Here is a 24,065-nt window from a genome sequence, read left to right on the forward strand (position 1 = left end):
GGGGGAAAAAATATGTATAAACCTGTGGAAAGAAAGATAAAAACAATGTGTAGAATAATCACAATATATTCCTCAAATGAAATAAGGCTTACCAGTGTTGTCTACGCGTTTCGGCCTTCTCTGGGCCTTTATCAAGACTGGTGTATGTTGCTTACTGATGGCCTTATATAGGGGATGTGTAATTGTGACCGGAAGTGCTTTGGTTTAGCTACTTCCGGTTTGACGATTTTTGTATTTCTCACCAAATTAATCAAATATGTTATTCCTTAACTTGGTTGGTACATAAAAAGTTGCTGCTGTATTCTATTATTAGTATTTTGAAAGGTCCTTGTTTACAGTTTGATTATGTGTTTGTAAATGCGCTATATTTGATTGTGACGTCACTTCCGGTTTGGGTACTTCCGGTTTGCCGATTTTCATTTTTATCCTAAGTAGTAGAACTAAATCAGATAGGTTATTTTTTATCATACCTAATATATTAGAGGTTGATGTTTTGTGTTGTTGGCATTTCAAAGGTCTTTATTTATACTTTTTCTCATATGTGTAAATACGTCTTGTTTGTTTATGACGTAACTTCCGGTTTAACTATATCCGGTTTGACGTTATTTGTATTGGTCACAAGATGTAAATAAGTAAATAAGTCTACTAGCCTTTTTATTATTATAGCAGTTAATAGATAGATAAATGATCTATCTTATTTTTATTATGGCAGTTTGATCGATAGATGTGATCTGTCGTTTGTGTATGAATCCTCCTTATTATCTATGGCGTCACTTCCTATTGTCAATATAAGTCTGTTTGTTTAATAAAAATATGACATCAATAAATTCCAGTGTACTTGATGAGTATTTCTTTCGAATCATTTATGCGCTAAATTTATCCCTAGGGAGTTGGCGATGAGCCTTTAATGATCAGTGTATTTTATAACTGTGTTAAAGTTATATGCTGATCTGGGGACTACTATATAACTGGATTGGATAATATCTCCATAGAGGGTTGGAGCAAAAGGGTAAAAGGTTAAACACCAAATAGTTCAGATCTTTAGAGTAGTTTCAGTCTTGTATATTATGTGTAATCCCTCATAAGGTTGAATGTTATTTGAATTAGTTAGGTACAAAAATTAAAAATAAAATAAATTAAAATAGAAATTGACCATATATATATAAACTAAAATAAACTAAACTGGACTTTTATGCTTGTCGTGTATTTTAATTATGTTTTAGATATAGTGAATCATCATTTCGGGGGTTGGTGTGGACTTGGGGAAAATCTTTGTTTATTGGATCTCAGAGATATGATAGGTTAGAAACATAGAAACATAGAAACATAGATATTGACGGCAGATAAGAGCCATAGGCCCAGCAAGTCTGCCCCACCTTACCTAACAGTATAAACTTATCTAGTTCGTAGGATAGCCCTATGCTTGTCCCATGCATTTTTAAAGTCCCCCACAGTGTTTGTTGCTACTACCTCTTGAGGAAGTTTATTCCATAAATCAATCACTCTTTCTGTAAAGAAGTGCTTCCTCAAATTACTCCTGAATCTACTACCCTTTAGCTTGAGCTCATGACCCCTTGTTCTTGAATTTTCCATTTTATGTAAAATACCCACAGCCTCAGTTTTACTAAACCCTTTAATGTACTTGAAAGTTGCTATCATATCACCTCTTTCCCTTCTCTCCTCTAAGCTATACATATTTAGGTCATTGAGCCTATCCTGGTAAGTTTTATTTTTTAGACCATGTACCATTTTGGTAGCCCTCCTTTGCACAGATTCAAGTTTGTTAATATCCTTCTGAAGATATGGCCTCCAGAACTGCACACAATACTCAAGATGAGGCCTAACTAATGATCTATAAAGTGGCATAAGAACCTTACTATTTCTGCTGCAAATACCTCTACCAATACATCCAAGCATTCTGCTAGCCTTACTCGCTGCCTTACTACATTGTTTACTAAGTTTTAAATCATCTGAAATAATAATTCCCAAGTCCTGTTCCTCGTCTGTAAAAGTCAGTAAAGTGTCATTGAGTCTGTAATTAACATTTGGATTTTTCTTCCCTAAATGCATTATTTTACACTTTGCTGTGTTAAACTTTAGATCCCAGTCGTTTGTCCAATCCTCCAATTGTTGTATATCACTTCTCATTTTGTCTACCCCCCCTGGAACATCCACTCTGTTGCAAATTTTTGTATCATCTGCAAAGAGACATACTTTCCCCTGTAGCCCTTTGCTGATATCGCAGATAAATATGTTAAACAAAACAGGTTAACAAAATTTTTAATACCAGTGTACTGGATGGAATATGTTGGATTGAATGTTAGTCAGATATGAAAATGTTCCTATCTTTTGAGAATTTGTGCTATTTCTAGCTATTTTCATAGACTGAAGTATAGACTTGTGTGTGATGCTGGTTGAAATATCAACGTGATCAAATTGGCTGAGCATGCAGGGAAAGCGGATTTTGTTAGCGTATCTTTGTATTTACACAAAATATTGCTAATTGTTTTCAGGGACTGTGGGAGGAATGAAATAATAAAAGGAGGCCTGGTATCTAGTGTATGGCTCGGTTTCCTATACTTGGTTGAGGGATTTGATTGCATCAAATTGCGTTAACTTGAGTTTTGAAACTTCATATAGAAGATTGTAGTTATTCTTCTTAATATAAATTGATTCCATATGGAGACCAGTGCCTTAGAGAAGGAGATTGAAGGGTAAGGATTATAATGAGGTTGGGGTCTTTAGTAGATAGTTTCTGATAAAAGCTTCTGTGCTTTTAGATCAACAGAGTTTATCTCCTTCATTATGGGGAGAGGAACCTTGGTGGTGGACATTCAGACTTAGGGAAAAATAGTGGAGAGTCAGCCTTAGGGAAAAGTACCCCGAGGGGATAGGATTCTTTTGTGGGTGTAGAGATGTTATATCATATTAAATAAATGAGAGAGGTCTTCTTTATTGTTTAACCCCTTAGGGTACAGACAGTCCAGATTAAAGATCCACTTTGACTCGGCGGTTAGTAATTTTTTTGTGTAATTGCCGCCTCTCCAATCTTTTCGTACCTTCTGTATGCCCATATATGTCAAGTCCTTTATATTTCCCTTGTGTTTGCTTGTAAAGTGTCTATATAAAGCGGTATCTGTGTTTAGTTTTTCGATAAGTCGTAGATGTTCACGTATCCTTTCTCTCAAGGACCTCGAGGTTTGGCCCACGTATTGTAGACCACATGAACATTGCAGTATGTAAATCACTCCGCTGTCCTGACATCTGATCAGTTCATGTATTTTATATCTTTGTTTTGTGTTGAAACTGTAAAATGTGTTGGATTTACTACCGTTTTTGCAGGCTTTACAAGATCCGCAAGGGAAGAAGCCTTTCACTTCTTTTCCGAATGTGTCTCTGATACCCAGATTCTTCTTTTTTTCTATTTTTCTCTATACTGGGAGCTAGTCTATTCTGTAAGTTCCTGGTTTTCCTGTATACAAATTTGGGTCTTTCTGGAATTTTATCACCAATCAGGTCATCTTCTTTTAAAATTGACCAGTGTTTTTGAAATATTTTTTCGATGATGCTCTTATTCTCGCTGTATTCTGTAATCATTAATACATTGAGGGAGTCATCTTCTGTCCGTGGTGTTTTTTCTTTATATTTCAAAAGTTCATTTCTATCAATGTTATTTACTTCTTCGCTTTTCTGTTCCAATAGACTCTCCTTGTAACCTCTCTCCAGGAACTTTGTTTTGATGATTTTGGCTTGCTCATTCCATTTTTCTTCTGTCGAGCAGTTCTTCTTAATCCTTACCAGTTGTCCTTTTGGTATGTTCTCCTTCCAATTTCTATGGTGACAGCTCATGTTGTGGATGTATGTGTTACTGTCTACTGTTTTGAAGTGAGTAGAGGTTTCGATCTTACCGTCTATGACCTCTATTTTTAGATCCAGGAAGATGAGTTCAGTTTTACTCCATGAATGAGTGAATTTCAGACTGTTGGTGCTTCTGTTCATGACTTCAATGGTGTAGTTCAGGTCCTCCTGGGTCCCTTTCCAGATGATAATGATGTCATCTATATAGCGGCGATAGAGGACCAGGTCCGCGCTTGCCGGGCATGAGTCCCAGAAGATGTTTTCCCATTTTCCCATGAATAGGTTTGCATAGCTGGGCGCGAACCTGGTCCCCATCGCCGTACCGCAAATCTGTTGGTAAAAGTTTCCATCATCATGGAAGTAATTGTGGGTCAAGATGTATTTGATTCCATCCAAAATGAAGTCTTTCTGAGACTCAGGTATTTCCAGATCTTTATCAAGGAAGAATTTTACTGCTTCTAGTCCGTCCTCATGGGGGATGCATGTATATAGTGACATCACGTCACATGTTGCTAAAATATAGCCATCTTCCCATGGGGTTTCTTGTAAGAGATGTAATATCTGGGTAGAGTCCTTGAGGTATGAGGGTAATTGTTTCACATATCTCTGGAGGTTAAGGTCAATGTATTCAGATAGGTTGCTGCTCAAAGAGCCGATACCTGAAATAATCGGCCTACCTGGTGGTTTCTGTAGAGATTTATGAATCTTTGGCAGATGGTATAGTACCGGTGTGATTGGATAACTGATGTTAATGTAGTTATATTCCTTAGTGGTTAGTATTCCTTGTTCTTTGGCTGGATCCAATATTTGTAATAATTCCTTTTTATAAATCTCTACCGGATTTGAAGGTAGTTTTCGATATGTTTCTTGGTCATTCAGGATTCTGGAGTTTTCGGATTTGTAATCCCTTTTGTCCATGATGACAATCCCGCCCCCCTTATCAGCCGGTTTGATGATCAAGTTATGGTTTTCTTCCAAATTTTTTATGGTTGCAATTTGTTGTTTAGAGAGATTCTGCGTTTTTAGTCTCAATTTCTTAGAGTGTAGATCTTTGATTTCTTTGCATACAATTGTTTCAAAGGCCTCTATGGCTACTCCTTTGCTGTTTGTGGGGTTAAATGTAGACTTAGGCTTCAAGTCTGTGTGTCTGTAGACATCATCGTATTCGTATGATTTATATACGGTTCTCTCGATTGCTGATTTGGCGAAGAATCTCTTTAATGTCAACTTTCGTATAAATTCTTTGGTATTGATGAAGGTTTGGAACTTGTCCAGGCTTCTACTTGGAGCAAATGAGAGGCCCAGTTTCAATATGGAGTTTTCTTCCTTGGTCAATGTGTGAGAACTGAGGTTAAATATACCCTTGTTGTCTTCCATAGTGGTCAAGGTGTGGGGGGGCCACAGGGAAGCATACAGAGGAGGGGGGAGAGCAGAACACAAGGTGGGGGGGCACAGGGAAGCATACAGAGGAGGGGGGAGAGCAGAATACAAGGTGGGGGGGCACAGGGAAGCATACAGAGGAGGGGAGAGCAGAATACAAGGTGAGGGGGGGCACAGGGAAGCATACAGAGGAGGGGGGGAGAGCAGAACACAAGGTGAGGGGGGGCACAGGGAAGCATACAGAGGAGGGGGCACAGGGAAGCATACAGAGGAGGGGAGAGCAGAATACAAGGTGAGGGGGGGGGCAGAGGGAAGCATACAGAGGAGGGAGAGCAGAACACAAGGTGGGGGGCAGACATGAGGGAAGTATATCCTATTAGAAACATTTGGAAGATATCACACAGACCTTTAATAATAAAGAAAGGGCGCCTCCTGGTACGGATCAGCAGAGCATTCAGACCCAATAAAATCCCAAGTAGAAGGGGGTACTCACACTGATGAAAGCACCCGACAGTGCTAACCAAGCCTACTGGACTGTTTTAGTGGCCCAGCTCATGCAACCTGATAGTAACGCCGAAAGTCCTCCGGTATTAGCAAAACGACAGTAGATAAAAAGACTCAAAAAGTGCTCAATATATGAGTAAAAGATTGTATTTAAAAACAAATAAGTACAAAAAGTAAATAAAAAAACAAGCACTATATTGCAATGCGTTTCTCTGCGTCTACTGCGCCGTTTCCTCAGGCATATAATGCTGCACAGCACTAGGAGTCTAATATATACACAGAGCTACCAATCAGGAGCAAGTAACCTCCCAAACTAACAGATGTCGGTTAATTAAGATTGAAAATAATATGTATCAAAACTTGAGACATAATGTTACTAAGTTCATATGGTACAATTTATACATAAATCAAATACAGAAGGCATCATATAAATCAATCATAATACCCATAGTGATACTGTTTGTTACGTATATGCAATTTCACATTTTCATTTATTAACGTCTATTAAATGTATGCATGTTTCCATATAAAGCTAATCAAACACACACACACACAGTTTGACGGTTGCAAACATTGTATTGAACCCAATAAGAGCCCTAAGAGAAGTACTTACATATAGCGATAACACGCTAAACTAAAAACTAAAAACCAAATCACAGGTTTACAAGCTGAACCATATGTTTGTCAGTATCAATAGTATGAATGTTGTGAAGTGACGTATCTAAGACCCTCCCACATGAACGAAACAATTCCCAAAGAGTCATTCATAAGGGTGCGGCACATACAGAAGAGAGAAGCGCTCTAACAGGAACGAACAACAGCTCATCAGCTAGTTCTCTGGAGATTTACCACCTGGAGCAGCCTCTTTTAGACCAGTGTGCCTTTCACATTGGAAAACTATCCTGAAGCATATCAGTCTGATCCCGCCAGTTAAGGTCAGTCCAGCCCCGAAATACCAGGCAATTCTCCTTTGAACAAGGAACATGACAACCCCAGACGATCGTTTTGGCCTATTGGGCCTCATCGGTGAGGTGCAGCCACATTCCTCTAAGCAAGCACTGGCCAAGGGGTCCATATCTGGTTGCCCCTAACACCCATAGGGAGACTTTCCCAGCTTCTCTCTTCTGTATGCAAATTAATTATGACCCTAGGGAAGTCTCCCTATGGGTGTTAGGGGCAACCAGATATGGACTCCTTGGCCAGTGCTTGCTTAGAGGAATGTGGCTGCACCTCACCGATGAGGCCCAATAGGCCAAAACGATCGTCTGGGGTTGTCATGTTCCTTGTTCAAAGGAGAATTGCCTGGTATTTCGGGGCTGGACTGACCTTAACTGGCGGGATCAGACTGATATGCTTCAGGATAGTTTTCCAATGTGAAAGGCACACTGGTCTAAAAGAGGCTCCTCCAGGTGGTAAATCGCCAGAGAACTAGCTGATGAGCTGCTGTTCGTTCCTGTTAGAGCGCTTCTCTCTTCTGTATGCATATATATATATATATATATCCTCCATATGTATCTGCACTCACAATCTCCTCTAGTCATCAACCAGGGTGCCAGATCAGTAATATTCACCGGATTTCAACATAGGACTGCACTCACTGGATTTTCAGCATAAAAACTTATTTATTGTGGTAACGTTTCGGAGTCCACAGACTCCTTCCTCAGACCAGAACAAACATGCAAGTGAACACAGTGACGATCTATGCCACTAATACTATAAGAGCACAATGTATGTCAAGTCTTTACAATAATCGTCAAATTGTCTTACATCCTACCTTATACTAAATTGCCTGTTCTGTATCCTTAGTCCGAATTACTTAATATGGCCAGAATAGTTATCAAATGTGTAGCTATAATAATCCAAGCTGTACATAAAAGAGGCGCTGAGCAGAGAACTCCGGCGTCCGTAGTGCGATTCCTCATACCGCATGGCTAATTAGCATATGCGGATGACGTCACTCAGTTTACGAGTGTGTATGTGTAGTCATGGTAACCCTGGTGCGATCTCCCAATCCTTTGTTGGGCGAACATCAGAGACTGTCAAAGTAGTGTAAAAGAATTGTCAGAGACTAATTAGTGGCCATGTTGCAGCATGCTGTCAATATATGAGACACTAAAGCACATAACAAGAGAGGGGCCGTTTCAGATGTAAGGTGGCAATATGTTATTAGACTCCTCTGGTAGGAAATATTTTCTCATAGTCACAACCATATTAAGTAATTCGGACTAAGGATACAGAACAGGCAATTTAGTATAAGGTAGGATGTAAGACAATTTGACGATTATTGTAAAGACTTGACATACATTGTGCTCTTATAGTATTAGTGGCATAGATCGTGCAAATCCAATCTTTAATAGTTCTCTAGGTCTGTGCAGCGCTAGCTTAGGCTATATGTGACAATGTGATTATGACATAACCATGACTATGGAAATTATGTTAACTGTTACATATGGGCAACCGGTTAGATAAGCATAATGGATAGTAACAGTGACTTGTTTCTCCTGTGTTAATATGACTCTGTAACATGAATCTCGTGCTAGATTACTTTTAACTTATTGCAGCTTGATAACATAATTGTTGTACTACATGGACATACATTGTTATAATTTGTGGATATCTGTTTACAATATTTCATTATGTTAGTATTATGGTAATACTGTTTGGTATAGGGGGCCATCACCATGACAACCACAGTTTTGGCGCAATTCACACTCAATTTGTTTGATGGGTGGGGCTTAATGTATATATAAGTCACTGTGTTCACGTGCATGTTTGTTCTGGTCTGAGGAAGGAGTCTGGACTCCGAAACGTTACTGAATTTTCAGCATAAAAACTTATTTATTGTAGTGAGTGCAGTCCTACGTTGAAATATATATATATATATATATATATATATATATATATATATATATATATATATATATATATATATATATACACATACACACATACACACATATATACACACACACAAATCATACTGTTATGAAATAATTTAATAATTATTTAACGATTGCCCTGATGTCTAATGCAGTCGGGTAATACACCCAATTGATGCTGCCAGACGTTCATTTTTTTTGGTCTATGGAGTTGAAAGTGCATTACGAAGGGACCAATAATATTAATCTATACTATGTCTATAATATAAGGTGATAAAAATAATATACATTTATTAAGAACTATATAATTACCTTTTGGTGTCGCTAATGTCATTACAAATAATCAGATATGTAATATATGTAACCTCATATAGATATTTTAATTCACCATTGGCTATTAAATTATAAAATTCTAATACATATATAAGTGATTAGTGTCTAAAAAAAAAAAGGATAAATACAACATCTACAGTGGATATAAAAAGTCTACACACCCCTGCTAAAATGTCAGGTTTCTGTGATGTAAAAAAATGAGACAAAGATAAAAGGAACTTTTTCCACCTTTAATGTGACCTATAAACTGTACAACTCAATTGAAAAACAAACTGAAATGTTTTAAAGGGACATTATACACTCATTTTTTCTTTGCATAAATGTTTTGTAGATGATATATTTATAAAGCCCATAAAGTTTTTTTAAATGTATAGTTTTGCTTATTTTTAAATAACTTTGCTCTGATTTTCAGACTCCTAACCAAGCCCCAAAGTTTTATGAGAATACTGTCAGCTACCTTCTCCAGCTTGCTCCTGTTTGTGTAAAGGGTCTTTTCATATGCAAAAGAAGGGGGGGAGTGTCCTATTTGCCACTTGCAGTGGGCTTTCCAGCTACCTTTTCAACAGAGCTAAACTGAGAGCTTCTAAGTAAGTTTTTAAACAGTTTTATACTGGATTTTTATATCAGTATCTGTGCATCTTATTCTTTATAGTAGTGTCTATTACATGCAGTTATATGAAAATGGGTGAATACTGTCCCTTTAAGTAGAAGGAAGAAAAAATATAAAAATAAATATGGTTGAAGCACCTTTTGATTTTATAACAGCACTGTATTTTTGGGTATGAGTCTATCAGCATGGCACATCTTGACTTGGAAAGATTTGCCCACTCTTCTTGCAAAAACACTCCAAATCTGTCAGATTGCGAGGGCATCTCCTGTGCGCAGCCCTCTTCAGATCACCAAACAGATTTTCAATCGGATTCAGGTCTGGGCCATCCCAAAACTTTAATCTTCTTGTGAAGCCATTCCTTTGTTGATTTGGATCTATGCTTTGGGTCGTTGTCATGCTGAAAGATGAAGTTCCTCTTCATGTTCAGCTTTCTAGCAGAAGCCTGAAGGTTTTGTGCCAATATTGTCTGGTATTTGGAACTGTTCATTATTCCCTCTACCTTGACTAAGGCCCCAGTTCCAGCTGAAGAAAAACAGCCCCAAAGCATGATGCTGACACCACCATGCTTCACTGTGCGTATGGTGTTCTTTTGGTGATGTGCAGTGTTTTTGCGGCAAACATATCTTTTGGAATTATGGCCAAAAAGTTCAACCTTGGTTTCATCAAACCAGAACACCTTTTCCCACATGCTTTTGGGAGACTTTAGAGGTCTTTTTGCAAAATTTAACCTGGCTTGGATGTTTTTCTTCATAAGAAAAGGCTTTCGTCTTGCCACTCTATGCCATAGCCCAAACATATGAAGAGTATGGGAGATTGTTGTCACATGTACCACACAGCCAGTACTTGCCAGATATTGCTGCAGCTCCTTTAATGTTGATGTAAGCCTCTTGGTAGCCTCCCAGACCAGTGTTCTTCTCGTCTTCTCATCAATTTTGGAGGGACGTCCAGTTCTTGGTAATGTCACTATTGCGCCATATTTTCTCCACTTGATGATGGACGGTCTTCACTGTGTTCCATGTTATATCTAATGCCTTGGAAATTCTTTTGTACCCTTCTCCTGACTGATACCTTTTAACAATGAGATCCCTCTGATTCTTTGGAAGCTCTCTGTGGACCATGGCTTTTGCTGTGGGATGCGACTAAGAAAATGTCAGGAAAGACCAACTAGAGCAGCTGAACTTTATTTGGGGTTAATCAGAGGCACTTTAAATGATGGCAGGTGTGTGATGACTCTTATTTAACATGATTTTGAATGTGATTGCTTAATTCTGAACACAGCTACATCCCCAGTTATAAGAGGGTGTGCACACTTATGCAACCATATTATTTTAGTTTTTTATTTTTATTTCCCTTTACCTAAAAGATTTCAGTTTGTTTTTCAATTGAGTTGTACAGTTTATAGGTCACATTAAAGGTGGAAAAAGTTCTGAAATGATTTATCTTTGTCTCATTTTTTTACATCACAGAAACCTGACATTTTAACAGGGGTGTGTAGACTTTCTATATCCACTGTATAAAAATCATAGATGCATGTATCACTAACAATATTCTCATCCACCAGAGAGGGATGAGACCAAAAAAATAAATATAAAATATAATATCAAATAGTGTACTATAAAAATAGTGAATGGTAGGGATATAGTGTTAATGTTATTATATAATGTGTCTGTTAATGGTATTAACAGTACTGGTGTTGCTCTTGTGTACACAAATTCTTCAGCACATTGTTTTTGTTGCAAATTGACCTGCTAATGTAATATATCTATTATTAGTTGGATGAAATTTTCTCTAGATTATATTCTTTTTATATGTGATCCTTTTTTCAGAGGCTTCATAGCTGTATGTTTTTAAATTTTTGTACTTGTATATACCTGTTTTTGACCAGCAGACGGTGCTGTTACATTTATAGTAGGCATTTCATAAGATTGTAAGGGTTAAAATCCCAGTGAAAGCCATTTAAACAGGTGTACCTGTATTATCACTTACCACATGATTAAGGGGCATAGCTCCCCGAAACGTTGTGGCTGTTTGACTCTGCACTTATTCCAATAAAGCATTTTACAATTGGGCATTTTGGAGAGCTTCATCCTCATTTTTGTATCAGAAGTATCTAACTCAGTACAGTTTCTACGTATCCGGAGAAACTGACTGTAGGGGATGTTTAGTTTGCAACTTGAACAGTGATTACTGTAAAAGTCCAGAAAATTATTATTACCATCTACAGACTTAAAATAAGTACAGCATTGGATGCAATTATTCAGATCCCATGTTAGGGATACGTCTAAAAAATTAATTTGGTCCTTCTGTATATTGCGTGTGAATTCTAAGCCCATATCAATCTTATCAATCTCTTTTTTGAAGGATTCGATAGATTCTAATGAGTCATTCCATATAAATAACAGGTCATCGATGTAGCGGCCATAGAAGAGCAGATTGCTAACCCATTTTGCATTGTATAAACCTGTTTTTCGAAAATCCCCATAAACAAGTTTGCAAAACTGGGTGCAAATCTGGTCCTCATAGCCGTACCTCTAATTTGAATATAGAAATCATCTAGAAATTTGAAGTAATGAGTTAATATCAAACTTATTAATTCTATCAGATAATCTTTTTGTTTCCCAGGCATATAGGGATCCTCACTAGATAAGGAAAGAGATAAGTAGTGACCAAGCGCTAAGGTGGATCCTCAAGCTGTGCACAAAAGGCTCCTAACTAGCCCCAAAGAAATGCAAAATTGTAAGGGTGGTGTGTACAGCGCCTATGGCTGAGAAATATGAGGCGATTGGCTATGCTATAAAAACAATGTTTATTTACACTCTAAAGGTGTGTGCCAATAGCGATATAGGATAAAATTGACAATAAAATTTGTAATAATAAAATATTCCTTCATGGATCCATGATATAAAAACAATAAGAAATCATGTAACAGATACAATATGTGTGGACCTATTGCAAAAACAGTGAGAAGTCCTATGACAGATGTAATTTGGTTTTGAAGTGATTCTGATGTGCTTTGGAATTTATGACTCAAATATTGACACAAATAGGTGAAGTGCAATCTCTTGCAATTGTGTCCGCATAGGACCAATGTGGTGTGTCTAAACAATAAATAAGGTGTACAAGCAATGTTCAAATGGTGAGATGAATGAACAATGAGTGAAAAATGAAGACTATGGAGAACAAAAATATAATGGTGATGAGGATGTGGCACACTTAGTGCAAATGATGACACACAAAAATGAAATGAAAAAAGTCGCAAAAATTAAATTGACAATGACATGGCGAGTGAAAAAATGATGAAAAATAAAAATGAAAAAATTAAAGTGAAAAAAATGACATAAGGTGAAATATATATATGTGTGTGTGTGTGTGTGTGTAAAAAATGAGTGCCATAGCGTAATAGGTCCAAATATAAGAAGTTTTTAGGAGTTAATCTTACCAGTAGGTCAACGCGTTTTGGCCCTTTATCAAGACTGGTATTGTGATCCCTTTATATACCCTTTATGTAATGGGCGTGCATCTAGTCTTAATCCAAACCGGATGTGAGAAACCGGAAGTGTAAATGAATAAAACCTATTCTGATTAGTGTTTTATGTGTTTCTCTTTAATATAATGGCCAAATGCTATTTATGGTCTTTCACAATTAAATTAACAGATTAGCAAGTACTGTATGGCTTCATAGTAGTTTGTGTTCGCCGTAGATGTTCACGTCACTTTTATCATGTGACTCGTGAACCAGCCAATCATAGAAGGGTCTTTTTGTTTTGATGCTTAGCCTGTCATGGTTTGTTTACACCATGTGAGTTACAGGCAACCAATGGGGAATTATATCGGCTTACTCCTCTCAAGCAGCTGATATGATGTAAACGTGAATCTGTCAGATCTAATAGCGAAGTAAAATTAGGATCAAAGTGGTGTTGTTAAATGTGAGTCGTTTGAGAAAACTCTATAGTTTGGAGAGCTGCTAGAAATTGGCCGTGAATCATGCTTACTGGCTTTTATCAGCCGTTTTAAGAACAGAATATATACATTGTGGTTGTCAGAAAGGACGTGGTTTTGGACAGGAAGGTTACAGCATGACGTGAACTCTCGATATAGAGAGCCTAAGGAGAAAAACTTTTAGACATTCTAATAAAGCATCTTGGGATTTATAAATGATTGACGACGATTTGGCAATACTTAGACATTATTTTAAACTATCTAATGGATTTGTAACTAATTATGTGATTGGCGATCTGGAAATGACAGTGTTTGCATTGGGCAAGTCTGAAATACTCATGTATAAAACAAGGATCGAAGAGGTGAACAATCACTAAAAAAAACAGCAATTCATAGTTGGTGTTGCTGCTCCAACTGAGGGAGACGTGACATTCTGATGAACTAGAAGCTAGGTCTTACTACTGTCCGCTGTGTATAAGTGTTGCTCTAGTAATTAACACCAATAACTCCTATTGTATTGATGGGCTCAATGTGTAATAGTAAGTGATAAATTGAGATACTTAAAAGGCCTAATGAAAAGAAAACTGTTGAAAGTGAGACCCCTTAAAACTATGAGACTATAGGTTGTTGAACTGCAAGGGACAGGTCTGTAAAATTAACTGTCGTGCCAAGCGGCCGCTTAGAAATTGATATAAAACTTACTGTTGGGGTGTCTATAACTAGAAACAGGGGCGGCCCCTTAAAATTAAAGGTTCATATAACTTGCTATTGGGATGTCAAGGGGCCGCCCCCGTTTCTAGTTATAGACACCCCAACAGTAAGTTTTATATCAATTTCTAAGCGGCCGCTTGGCACGACAGTTAATTTTACAGACCTGTCCCTTGCAGTTCAAAGACCTCCATAGACATATCTCTGTAGATAAAAATCTATATAAGCTGACAGTCTGTCATACTATTAATACCAGCAATAATGGGTCTACCAGGAGGCTTAGATACAATCTTGTGTATCTTAGACAGATGGTAATAGTACGGGATATTCGGATTTCTTGGGGTAAGGCAATTCTTTTCCCTGTTAATACCTTCATTGCTACCCAAAAAGAGATGTTTCATAAGCTCTTTCATGAACATGTCTGTGGGATCTTTATCCAGTTTTTTTATAATATTCTTTGTCTAATATATTTGTTGAGCTTTAATAATATAATCCTCATAATTCTGGATAACAATCCCTCCTCATTTATCCGCCTGGATGATAATAATAATAATAATAATAATAATAATAATAATAATAATAATAATAATAATAAATAATAATAATAATAATAATATCATCTGATGCTAGATTTTCCAAAGCAATTTTTTCATTATGCCAAACATTACCATGTTTACCGTTTGGTTATGGAAGATTTTGAGTGAGTTCCTAAAAACTACTTTGGAAAAGGTGAAGGTAAGCAACATCCTTTTTTGGGACAAAAATTAGATGGTAATGCTAAATTAGTATGTATAGTACCTTCAAATAGTTCTTCAGAAAGATCATCAGGATCTAAATAGTAACAGGTGTCCCTTGTTTGACCTTTATGTTATCTGTTAACAAAAGGTATCCCATTGCAGGAAGGTACGCCAAAGATGGTCGGAACATCTTAGGAGCATTGAAAGAGGCTTAAATAAATATAGCACCTCAAGACACCATACCCATATACATGGTATTGGACGATGCCATATGAAAATGACACCCTTAGAAGTTGTCCTACATAATAAATAAATAAATAATAATTACCAAAATAGAATGTCCAGGCTCCATCAACGGGAGACTTACTGGATTTATAAATTTGGATCACTATACCCAGATGGTCTCAATGAAGTTATTGACACCGGTGCTTTTTAATTTATGACATAATAGGTTAATTAGAATTTAATGCTTTTTATATTTATAGTATCATACTTGTTTATCATTGTTATCATTTCTTATTATATCACTTATTATATCACTTATTATATTCACACTCATAATAATATTTTTTTTATCACAAACATTATCCCTATTATGAACATAGACACATCATATAATAACATTAATACTTTAGTATTATCATTATTCCTATGAACGTTAATACCATTAACAGACACATTATATAATAACATTAACACTATATCCCTACCATTCACTATTTTTATAGTACACTATTTGATACTACTTTTATATTTATTTTATTTTTTTGGTCTCATCCCTCTCTGGTGGATGGGAATATTGTTAGTGATATATGCATCTATGATTTTTATAGATGTTATATTTATCCTTTTTTTGAGAGACACTATTTATATATGTATTAGAATTGTATAATTTAATAGCCAATGGTGAATAAAAAATATCTATAAGAGGTTACATATCATATTACATATCACCATCAGATTATTTGTAATTACATTAGTGACACCTAAAGGTAATTTTATAGTTCTTAATATATATATTTTTTTTATCATCTTATATTATAGACATAGTTTAGATTAATATAATTGGTCCCTCCGGAATGCACTTTCAACTCAGTATACCAAAAAATTAATATCTGACAACATTAATTGGGTGTATTATCCAACTGCATTAGACATCAGGGAGATAGTTCATTTAATAATTTAGCAACTAAGTTATAATCTATTTCATAACAGTATGATAAATATATAAATGTAAATATTTGCATAGGAAATTAGCACATCTAGGCAAGTATCCCCGCTTGCTTTTCCCCAGAAGTAACTCATATACAATGTTACCAATGCACAAGAGAATTCTGGGTAAGTTATGCAAATTCTCAGTTTTTTGCTTCAAAATAATACTGTTTTAACACAGCTATCCTTTTAACAGGATTATTACAGCAAACCAGAAATCACTCACTAGACAGCCTGTTTCGTTCTTTTTGGAACTCATCAGTAGGAGATAGCTTTATCAATGCAGCAACCAGAAATCTATTTTCAAGGTTAAACCAAAATTCATTAAAATTATGGGGGGAGATAAACTGAAAATTACCCAGAATTTTCTTGTGCATTGGTAACATTGTATACAAGTTATTTATGGGGAAAAGCAAGCGGGGATACTTGACTAGATGTGCTAATTTCCTATGCAAAGATTTACATTGATTTAATTTTGAGACAGAGGATTTTAATTTCAGATTTGTATCTCCCCCCCATAATTTAAATGAATTTTGGTTTAACCTTGAAAATAGCTTTACCAATGCAGCAACCAGAAATCTATCTCCTACTGATGAGTTTCAAAAAGAACGAAACAGGCTGTCTAGGAGTGATTTCTGGCTTGCTGTAATAATCCTACACGATAGGAGAGGGGGCTGATGATGATTTTGCTAAACTGACTGAAAACTGTTGCGTGGGACACAGTCAAACTATAAGCAAAGTGGGCCATACTTTCTCTTATCAATTGCAATTACACTTATTTTCATATGAGGTGGAACAAATTTGGGAGCTGAATTATCGATTTGGTCAATTTTGGTGATGTATGGTTGCTCGAATTTTTTATATTTTAAACAAACGTAATTTGTAAGACCATAGTCAAATTGTAATTAATAGATTTAAAGGGGGCACCCTGTATTTTAATCTGTATAGTGTTAAGTTTGTCTTTTGTATGCTAAGTAATTTATCTTTGAAAGAAAAAAAAATTAAAAAAAAAAAAAAATAATATATATATATATATATATATATATATCAAAATTGGTTTTAATTATAAGTAAATAAGAATTTATTTCAGCTAGATAAATGGACATTTAAAGTGACTGTTTACATTAAGAATATATGTACTTTTAGTGTCCTAATTAGAATTGTATTAGAACAAATTGTAGATATATAGCTGATTGTACTGTTGAATGTTAGTAGCTAATATCTTGGAATCTCATTGTGTTAATTGAATGAAAGGCTATTGTGAATAGGGCTAGTTTTAAAGGTAAACTTTTATGAACTTTGCATAGCATATTTTAATAGTTTTAAAAGTGTATAGTATTGACTCATACTCTGGTTCCTACAAATATATTTCAATGTGTTTATAGATATCAACTAATAAAAATAATTCAGGAATTTATATTAATTTTATGGTTTCTAGTATATGCATATTGATTAAGGGTTTATTTTAAAGACAAATTATTAAATATATTGTGTTATAACCCAGCCATATACTGACAACTATCAGGTTGCATGAGCTGGGCCACTAAAACCATCCAATAGGCTTGATTAGCACTGTCAGGTGCTTTCATCAATGTGAGTACCCTCTTCTACTTGGGATTTTATTGGGTCTGAATGCTCTGTTGATCCGCACCAGGAGGCGCCCTTTCTTTATTGATTCTAGATTGTTGAGTCCACTGTTGGTTCCGGAAGGAGCAGCCCGCTTTGGTGCACAGTGAGCTGAGACACTGAATTCTCAGTCTGCTATCCTAGGCATTACTTTTGCCTTTCTATATTTTGAGTACCCATCTTCACTTACCTTTTATGTCTATATTGATGTATTGGCTACACTAGGAGGCGCCCTTCTTTTTTCCTTTTTGACACTCACCTTTTATACTCTTCATGTTGGTGCCTTTCAGAGCCTTACCGGCCTCCATCATGTTCTTAAACTGCACAAAGGCAAAACCTCTCATCTTCCCATCTACAAGACAGAGAGAGACAACACTGGAAGCGTAATATACACCTGGCACACGTGGTCTGCCGGCTGGGTTAGCAGGACAGGAATATTTATGGTACAATAAAATGTGTCAGTACCTGGCTTGGTTGGAATGCTGACCTCTAGGACGGAACCAAATTTAGAGAAATGATTCTTGAGATCTTCTTCCGAGCACTGAAATAAAACACACAGTGATAGGGCGCACAGCTCTATATGACTTGCCCTACAGGTGCATTGAGACAGTCTGAACGAGGTCAGCTTGTTAGCAAGATAAGCAATAGATATACTTAGAGGTACCAGGACACATAAATGACCTATAACCCATGTTGCATGTCACTTGTGACAGCTGTAAGATCCCTCTTACAAACACGCACCTTAAAGCTCTCAATTCTGCAGAAATTTGAGAAAGGGGTCTAAAACATATTTTAGAGCCTGGGGAATTCTCGGTCAGCTGACCAAGAAACACGTTGTTGAATAAACTATTTTTTTTATCCAAAGTTGGCGATGTATGCGCTGTTGGAGGTGGCGGTGTGGAGCAATTCCCGGATGCACTTAGGAAGATATGCAGATTCCCTTTACTGCTGTGTCAGCCGGCGCATTTGCAACTTTATCCCTAGGTGCCAAAACTAAGTGTGAGTTGACACATGTTTCTTCAAATTCTTAATTTATTTGCAATACTACACTATGTGGTCACCCTTTGTTTATTATATCTTCTAGATGTGGCACGTGCGACAGCTGTAAGATCAAACACGCACCTTAAAGCTCAGGTTACGGATGATCAGCCGGGCCTTCTTCTGCCAAAGCGTCTTTTGTTTAAGATTCTGCTCTTTCTTAGGAGGATCAGAAGATTCTGTGGTAAAAACAAAGGAGATGAGTGATAGAGCAGTGAAGGCACAATGCAGTCACAATATAACAAGACAAACCACAATAATAACTCATTATTAGAGCATATAAACTGCTGTAAAACAAACCACCCAGCTGCCATAATAAAATGATCGGATATGGTACAGCACTTCATTATTGCACAAATGCACGTGCTTAGCCAACTGTATCACCTCCATAAAGGGTATAAATGCACGTGCTTAGCTAACTGTATCACCTCCATAAAGGGTATAAATGCACGTGCTTAGCTAACTATCACCTCTATAAAGGGTATAAATACACGTGTTTAGCTAACTGTATCACCTCTATAAAGGGTATAAATGCACGTGCTTAGCTAACTGTATCACCTCCATAAAGGGTATAAATGCACGTGCTTATCTAACTGTATCACCTCTATAAAGGGTATAAATGCACGTGTTTAGCTAACTGTATCACCTCTATAAAGGGTATAAATACACGTGTTTAGCTAACTGTATCACCTCCATAAAGGGTATAAATGCACGTGCTTAGCTAACTGTATCACCTCCATAAAGGGTATAAATGCACGTGCTTAGCTAACTGTATCACCTCCATAAAGGGTATAAATGCACGTGCTTAGCTAACTGTATCACCTCTATAAAGGGTATAAATACACATGTTTAGCTAACTGTATCACCTCTATAAAGGGTATAAATACACATGTTTAGCTAACTATCACCTCTATAAAGGGTATAAATACACGTGTTTAGCTAATTGTATCACCTCTATAAAGGGTATAAATACACATGTTTAGCTAATTGTATCACCTCTATAAAACGGTATAAATACAAGTTTAGCTAATTGTATCACCTCTATAAAGGGTATAAATACACGTGTTTATGTAATTGTATCACCTCTATAAAGGGTATAAATACACGTGTTTATGTAATTGTATCACCTCTATAAAGGGTATAAATACACGTGTTTATGTAATTGTATCACCTCTATAAAGGGTATAAATACACGTGTTTATGTGATTGTATCACCTCTATAAAGGGTATAAATACACGTTTAGCTAACTGTATCACCTCTATAAAGGGTATAAATACACATGTTTAGCTAATTGTATCACCTCTATAAAGGGTATAAATACACATGTTTAGCTAACTGTATCACCTCTATAAAGGGTATAAATACACGTGTTTAGCTAACTGTATCACCTCTATAAAGGGTATAAATACACGAGTTTATGTAATTGTATCACCTCTATAAAGGCTATAAATACACTTGTTTAGCTAATTGTATCACCTCCATAAAGGGTATAAATACACACGTTTATGTAATTGTATCAACTCTATAAAGGGTATAAATACACATGTTTAGCTAACTGTATCACCTCTATAAAGGGTATAAATACACACGTTAGCTAACTGTATCACCTCTATAAAGGGTATAAATACACATGTTTAGCTAACTGTATCACCTCTATAAAGGGTATAAATACACACGTTAGCTAACTGTATCACCTCTATAAAGGGTATAAATACACATGTTTAGCTAACTGTATCACCTCTATAAAGGGTATAAATACACGTGTTTAGCTAATTGTATCACCTCTATAAAGGGTATAAATACACGTTAGCTAACTGTATCACCTCTATAAAGGGTATAAATACACACGTTTAGCTAACTATCACCTCTATAAAGGGTATAAATACACATGTTTAGCTAACTGTATCACCTCTATAAAGGGTATAAATACACATGTTTAGCTAATTGTATCACCTCTATAAAGGGTATAAATACACACGTTTAGCTAACTATCACCTCTATAAAGGGTATAAATACACACGTTTAGCTAACTATCACCTCTATAAAGGGTATAAATACACATGTTTAGCTAACTGTATCACCTCTATAAAGGGTATAAATACACATGTTTAGCTAACTGTATCACCTCTATAAAGGGTATAAATACACACGTTTAGCTAACTGTATCACCTCTATAAAGGGTATAAATACACGTGTTTATGTAATTGTATCACCTCTATAAAGGGTATAAATACACATGTTTAGCTAATTGTATCACCTCTATAAAGGGTATAAATACACACGTTTAGCTAACTGTATCACCTCTATAAAGGGTATAAATACACGTGTTTATGTAATTGTATCACCTCTATAAAGGGTATAAATACACATGTTTAGCTAATTGTATCACCTCTATAAAGGGTATAAATAAATACACGTGTAGCTAACTGTATCACCTCTATAAAGGGTATAAATACACATGTTTAGCTAATTGTATCACCTCTATAAAGGGTATAAATAAATACACGTGTAGCTAACTGTATCACCTCTATAAAGGGTATAAATACACGTGTTTATGTAATTGTATCACCTCTATAAAGGGTATAAATACACGTGTTTATGTGATTGTATCACCTCTATAAAGGGTATAAATACACACGTTTAGCTAACTGTATCACCTCTATAAATGGTATAAATACACGTGTTTATGGAATTCTATCACCTCTATAAAACGGTATAAATACACATGTTTAGCTAACTGTATCACCTCTATAAAGGGTATAAATACACACGTTAGCTAACTGTATCACCTCTATAAAGGGTATAAATACACGTGTTTATGTAATTTTATCACCTCTATAAAGGGTATAAATACACGTGTTTATGTAATTGTATCACCTCTATAAAGGGTATAAATACACGTGTTTATGTAACTGTATCACCTCTATAAATGGTATAAATACACGTGTTTATGTAACTGTATCACCTCTATAAATGGTATAAATACACGTGTTTATGTAACTGTATCACCTCTATAAATGGTATAAATACACGTGTTTATGGAATTGTATCACCTCTATAAATGGTATAAATACACGTGTTTATGGAATTGTATCACCTCTATAAAACGGTATAAATACACATTTAGCTTGTAAAACAGATGGGCCTGTATGGAAAGTATTTTGTTTTTCTGTGTTTTGTCTGTGAGGTGTGTCCCTGTCCACCAATTAAACAGGGGGAGTTCTCATCAGCCAGTGATGAATCAGTCCCTAGGGTCCAGTTATAAAGAGGCACATACTACTACTAAGATATTACAGGGTTAGACATAAATCCCATGCATGGTAGCATCTGGTTTAGCTTTTATTACTGACACTTGAAATGTGCTAAAGAGCTGTAGCAGATCACTGCTCAGAGCATATACAGAGAGCACATGGCGTTAAAAGACAGTTACCTACCGTGTCTCATTCATCACCGTCATCGATTAAACTACACCAGCTGAAAGTGTTAAAGGGATATGAAACCCAATTTTTTTTTTTATTTCATGATTCAGATAGAGCATATAATTTTAAGCAACTTTCTAGTTTATTCCTATTGTTACAGAAGCATTAGTTATTCTGTTGTGAAGAGCTTATTTCCCAGCAGCAATGCCTGAACCAGCAAGCCAGCGCCTAAGAAGGGCTCCAAGAAAACTGTAACAAGTTTCATTTCATAAAGAGTTAACTCTTTTTTTTCAGCTTTTAGAAACTATTGTCTAATCACCTCTGGAGCCAGACTGCTAATTGATAAGATGAACTTGTAAACTTGTTATCTTAAGTACTGTAATCCTATTGTGGCCTGTCAAAGGACAGTGCTCTCTATCTAAATGTGTGATGGGGGATTTTGTGCTTCCCCCCCTCTCCCCCTGGGAGTGCCCTGTGTGCATGTAACCTTAATAAAAAGCAGGCTGGGCATCCCAGTCCTGAGTTCTTGTTTGACCCTCAATCGCAGCGTTGACTCGTTTTTGTGGGCAGAAGGGTATCCTAGCTCTACTGCAGCTAAGGGAGATTATTCTATATTTGCGAGACTCATATAGAATACTATGGAAAGCAGCTTCTCCCCTCTTTAGCAATAGGGATCCAGGCTACTAAGCGGTCCATCTCTCAGCGAGACTAAGGGTAACCGTAACATTTGGCGGCAGCGGCGGGATTTTCCTGGATTTCCTAGGAGAGGTACAGAACGGATGGAGAGCGCTTACGAAAAATTGAAGCGTACAACCCTAAAGGATTTACTTGAAAGCAGAGGGGGGTACGCCAGCAACCGGCCGAGGAGAGAGCTGATCGCAGAATTGACCGAACTGGATCAGAGCTTCACAATGGCGGAAACACCGACCACGATTAGTGACGAAAAAACCAGGATTGTTCGGGAAAGGCTCTCATTATACGGGCCGAACCCCTCCATGGAATTGGTACAGCAGTTGATGGCGGAGGCGGACGAGGATATACGAGAGACTCGAGCCCACGAACTCAACCTAGCGAACGCACACCGCAATGCTGAAGCCCCGCAGGTAATCATCCCTGTCGAAAATGCTGGGAGGCCCAAGATACCCTATGCAGCATTTCGACCCTTCCTAGAGAGCAAGACAGGGATTGATGAATATTTGGCGGACTTCGAAAGGCAATGTGCCCTGCACCAGATTCCCAACAGAGAGTGGCCCACGATATTGTCTGGGAAACTATCCGGGCGAGCCCTGGAAGCCTTTCGTACTCTGGGTGCTGAGGAAGTGACACAGTATGAGCTAGTTAAGGAGACACTGTTGCGACGGTACGCTGTAACTCCGGACACGTATCGCCGACAGTTTCGGGGCACGGAAAAGAAGCCTAACGATACCCATATGGAATGGGCGCACCGAATGCGGAGAGCGGCAAATCACTGGCTGAGCGGAAGTAAAGCGGTGACTGGGGAGGAAATTTTACAATTGTTTCTCTTAGAACATTTTTATAATGGCATGGAACAGCAAGGGAAGGAATGGCTGCGAGACTGGCGGCCTTCTACCTTAGAAGAAGCAGCCAAATTGGCCGATGAACATTATGACTCCCGTCTTCACGAACCCATGAACTACCGAGCTCCAGCACGGGTCGAACCCAGAGAGGTTTACCGTGCACCCCCTCGTGCTGAATTCCGAGCCCCGGTGCCCACAGGGCCCGTCCGACACTCAGGACCACCCAATAACAGCTCTGAGCGTCCCAGACCGACTTGCCACCGATGCAAGCAACCAGGGCATT

General features: G+C 37.0%; 1 protein-coding gene across 1 annotated transcript in view; it reads right to left on the reverse strand.

The window, feature by feature from the left end:
• The window catches only part of RBM28 (RNA binding motif protein 28), a 182,782-nt gene that overhangs the window by 118,069 nt on the left and 40,648 nt on the right, over window positions 1-24,065 (reverse strand). Inside the window, exons 3-5 of the mRNA XM_053716329.1 lie at window positions 18,909-19,003; window positions 18,252-18,327; window positions 18,046-18,138 (exon numbers count right to left, since the gene is read on the reverse strand). Of these exons, the coding sequence (XP_053572304.1) occupies window positions 18,046-18,138; window positions 18,252-18,327; window positions 18,909-19,003 (264 nt within the window). The remainder of the gene's footprint in view (window positions 1-18,045; window positions 18,139-18,251; window positions 18,328-18,908; window positions 19,004-24,065) is intronic.

This window comes from Bombina bombina, chromosome 6 (assembly GCF_027579735.1).
Source record: "Bombina bombina isolate aBomBom1 chromosome 6, aBomBom1.pri, whole genome shotgun sequence".
Classification (NCBI taxonomy): Eukaryota; Metazoa; Chordata; class Amphibia; order Anura; family Bombinatoridae; genus Bombina; species Bombina bombina.